This window comes from Microplitis mediator, chromosome 5 (assembly GCF_029852145.1).
Source record: "Microplitis mediator isolate UGA2020A chromosome 5, iyMicMedi2.1, whole genome shotgun sequence".
Taxonomy (NCBI): Eukaryota; Metazoa; Arthropoda; class Insecta; order Hymenoptera; family Braconidae; genus Microplitis; species Microplitis mediator.
In genome coordinates, this window is record NC_079973.1 from 21,615,979 (window position 1) to 21,620,234 (window position 4,256).

Sequence of the window (4,256 nt, forward strand, 5' to 3'; positions counted from 1 at the left end):
CCGAAAATACGCTTTTTTTGAATTTTCATTATTAATACCAAAAATATTTTTCTTTGTACAAAAAAAAATTTTTTCGGAAAACAAAAAAAATTTTAGGTTGTAATCTTAGGCTCGCCAAATCCCGTTAAAGTTAGAAGTTGTTTAAAAATTTTTTTCCAACTTATTTTGATCGGAAATTTAATTCTCTACATAAAAGTTCCTATAATAAAACAACTTAAAGTTGATAGTTACTGAGATAATTGCAATTTTGTTCTAAAAAATATAATTTTTCAAGATATTATCACTTTTTCAGGGTAAAATATGAATTTTATCACATAAATTTCATTGAAAATCAAATTTCTTACAAAATTGGCCTTCTGGTAAAAACTTGAAATTTATAGTTATTCAGAAACTGGCAATTTTATGTTTAGATAGTCACATTTTTCGTTATTTGGTGGTTTTCACCAAGAATTGCTATTTTCTTTGTATCTATCAACTTTTAATAAATTTTCATTAGGTCTGTTTTGTAAAAAATTAAATTTCCTACGAAATTTTTATGATAAAATTAATTTTTTACCCTGAAAAAGTAATAATATCTTGAAAAATTTCATTTTTTAGAGCAAAATTGCAATTATCTGAGTAACTATCAACTTTACGTGATTTTATTATAGGATCTTTTTTGTAGAGAATTAAATTTCCGATCAAAATGTGTTGGAAAAAAAATTTTAAACAACTTCTAACTTTAGCGGGATTTGGCGAGCCTAAGATATCGACTCAAAATTTTTTTTGGTTTCCGAAAAATTTTTTTTTTGTACGAAGAATAATATTTTTGGTATTAATATCGAAAATTTAAAAAAAGCGGATTTTCGGCCCACCCTACTGTTTAATCAAGCGAGTTATATTTTATTGAAAAGACTTAATACACTGCCGTGATGACTTTGTTAGCGACGCGATTATAACTAAAATTTTTTCAATGCATTATCTAGGTGTTACAGTATTGCGTGATTGTTTTTTTTTCCATTTGTTTCATTATATTTTTAATTTGATTAATGGGTGATATGACGAGTGAGAACTTTCCTTTCAACAAATTAGCTCATTGTTTATAATACATTTCTTCTATTCAGTCATTTGTATTATTCAGTGACATTAATGTAGAATTAATTTAAAAAAAAATAATTTCAATTCACGATTTTTTAAAACGGTATGAAAGAAAGCGTAAAAAGAAAAAAAAAATGAATAAAAATTACTTATAAAAAAAATTTTTTTAAATAATTTAAAAATTTTTCGCCTAATACTCGAATAATTTTGGTAAGAGTCGTAAATGTTCATAGTTTAAAATTAACTAGTGTTTTTTTGATGTTCTTCAAACCCACAAAACTTTTCAATCAAATTATTTTTGCTCAAGAAGAAAAAAAAAATAGCAAAAAAGACCGTCACTAGTTGAAAATCGTACTTTTGAATTTTTTTCAAAGTTTCCAAAATGTTCAACTTAAATTTCAAAATTATCTTAATTTTGGAACTTCACTGTCATGAACATTTTTTGAAACGAGTTTTTTTACACGGGTTTTTCCTGTATTGCGTGAGAGTCGTTCGTTTTACTTATTTTAAATATGAATCGATATGTTTGTTTTACAGTAATGCAGTCATTTTTTCATGAATATATTAAATTTTAATTATTAACATTTTTCAAGTAGTAAACATAAAACATTAATTAGAGTAACTTATTTATTTATCGTTCAGTAACACATTTATTTCTTTTTTTTTGACATAATAATGATAATAAGAATTGCGATTGATTGTCAAAAATAAAATTATCTACGTAAACAGAAATTTGTGCTTGTACGTAAATACACTTGCACATATGTTAAAATACTTTAAAAAATATGAATTAATTAATCAGCAGGTGAGCCCATACGGAATTGTACAGCAATTACGAGATACGTTGCGATTGTAGAACTGATCTGAAAAACCCGATAGGAAATAAAGTCGTTTCTAATGTAGTTTAATAAATTAGAAAGACAATTTTACTTACGATTGCTAAAAGTGAACGATCTAGTGGCATAATATCGCAGGCAGTGAACTTAACCTTTAAATGCGAGATCACACTTGAAAACTGAGCTAACTGTGCATAACAAATCAATTACATTCCAATTTTAGTTATCATAAATTTAGTATCACACTTCAAAATTTACTTACTTGTTCCTTGATTTTATGATTTGTGAAAGGACGCAGCATAAGTAAATTTACAAGCTTAACTGTTTTTTGACTCTGAAATAAAAAAAGTAGTTCAGAGATTGAATCTTTTAGTCACAATTGTCGCAAATTCAGTAGGGATACAATCTTTACTAATTCTCGACTTTTTTAACACTTTCAACCACTCTTTCATATACACGTTACACAAACGAAACTAGTCTAGAACTAAAACAAGAAGAAAAAATTTTCGATAATGTTAATTTTGAACAAGAAGACGGTGGTTAGTTTGCTAACCACTTGGCAGAAAAAGTTAAAAAAATCAGACTGAAACCAATAACTTCCCGAATTTTTGAAAATTTCAAATTTTCTTAGCGGGAAGTTAAAAATTCCTTTAAGAAAAATAGATAAATATTTCCACCTGTTCTATTGTTTTCGTGACACTAGAAGTCAGCGCTATCAGTGAAAAAGTGATCCAAGATACAAGCGTTAGATTCATGTATACCTGATTGGAAAATGGTATTATGCTAATCAAAACTAAGATTATGAAGTACAAAATAAAAACACCTCCCGCACTGAAAAACAAAGTTATTACTAAAATAGGAAATCCATAGAAATTTTTAAGATTATCGCATATTTCACACAGTTCAACATAGGCATATATTATGTCGTTAATATCATAGAGAAGTAATTGTTCATATGATAATGGTGTTTGAATCGAGGATAATATATGTATTCGAGCCACATCAATTCTGATATTATAGAGTTTCGAAATTAACGAATTAACTTTTTCAAATCGTTGAGCCGTCAAGTTCAAAAGTATTGTGTATTGTATCATTACTCCACTACTGATAATAGTATATGAAATTTGAATAAATAATACAGTAAACGAAAAATTATATATTTGCATCATAAATAGGCCATTGAATAATACAAAGTTAACAATGAATGTAAAATAATTATTGTAATCACTGTTCATTTTATAATCATCACATTTCTTCAATTTCTCATCCACAATTTCAAATCGATTAATGATACCTATCATAGATTTTTGACGAATAACAAAAACTAATGGAATCATATTTATAATAAGTGGTAAAATGAATGAAATTTTTTCTCTCAATGTTGATGGTAGTGCTTGTTCAGAGTCAAATGGTTGATATGCTTTATTAATTAAAAAATTAAAATTTAAGAAAACGTTAAATGTGAAAAACAAAATATTATAACATGTTCCAACATATGAAAAATTGCATTTGTTATGTTTTTTGAAGTTCATTTGATCAGCGTTACGTTTATCTATCGACCAGGGCGCCAACCCAATTATTTTGAAACAGATATGCTGAATAACCATAAAATATCCGCGACACAGTGAATTGATATGACTTCGATTTGATTTTTTTTTTAACATTTCGAGATTTTGCACTCCTGTTTAATTAACAACGTTTTATTTTATTAAAAAAATATAACAGACTATCGTGTTGGCTTTATTAGTAACGCGATTATAACTAAAGTGCTTTTCAATGCATTACTTAAGTTTTGTAGTATTGCGTGATTATTTTTTTTCATTTGTTCTATAATATGGTGATAATTTGATTAATGGGTGATATGACTCGACTAGAGACTTTAACAAATTAGATAATTATTTATAATACTATGATATACTATTTATGCCATTTGACCTCCTTCCTAATTCAGTACAATTGATATATAAAGAATTTTAGAAACAATTAATATTAATTAAACTTATTATCTTTTTTTAATAACGGAGAAAGTGATGAATTATTTATACAATAAAAGTTTCATTTATTTAACTAGAAATTCGAAAAAAATTTCATTATTTGAAGGTTTAGTTTTTTTGTGTTAAAAGTATTTTTAGTATTCCCGTTTTACTTTGGATACTTTTTTTTGTTCCAAAACCTAAAAAAAAAAAAGACTTAGGGGTGAGGGGGGCAGAATGAATAAAATTGAAAAATCGAAAATTAGGGGCAAAGTGGGCCCTTCAAAAAATTTCGGATTTGATATTTTTTATTCTTTACACGTGTAATATTTGCAAATAACTATTAGGGTATTTCAAAAAAAACAAATTT

At 26.3% G+C, this 4,256-nt stretch overlaps 1 protein-coding gene across 1 annotated transcript; it reads right to left on the reverse strand.

Annotated features, from left to right (window-relative positions):
* Positions 1-1,823: 1,823 nt before the first annotated feature.
* On the reverse strand, positions 1,824-3,577 carry LOC130667361 (putative gustatory receptor 28b). Its single transcript, XM_057468874.1, has 4 exons — positions 2,591-3,577; positions 2,176-2,247; positions 2,012-2,101; positions 1,824-1,940 (listed from the first exon to the last, which is right to left on the reverse strand). The coding sequence occupies exons 1-4, from the start codon at positions 3,575-3,577 to the stop codon at positions 1,872-1,874; spliced, it is 1,218 nt and encodes a 405-aa protein (XP_057324857.1). The 3' UTR covers positions 1,824-1,871.
* Positions 3,578-4,256: the final 679 nt, after the last annotated feature.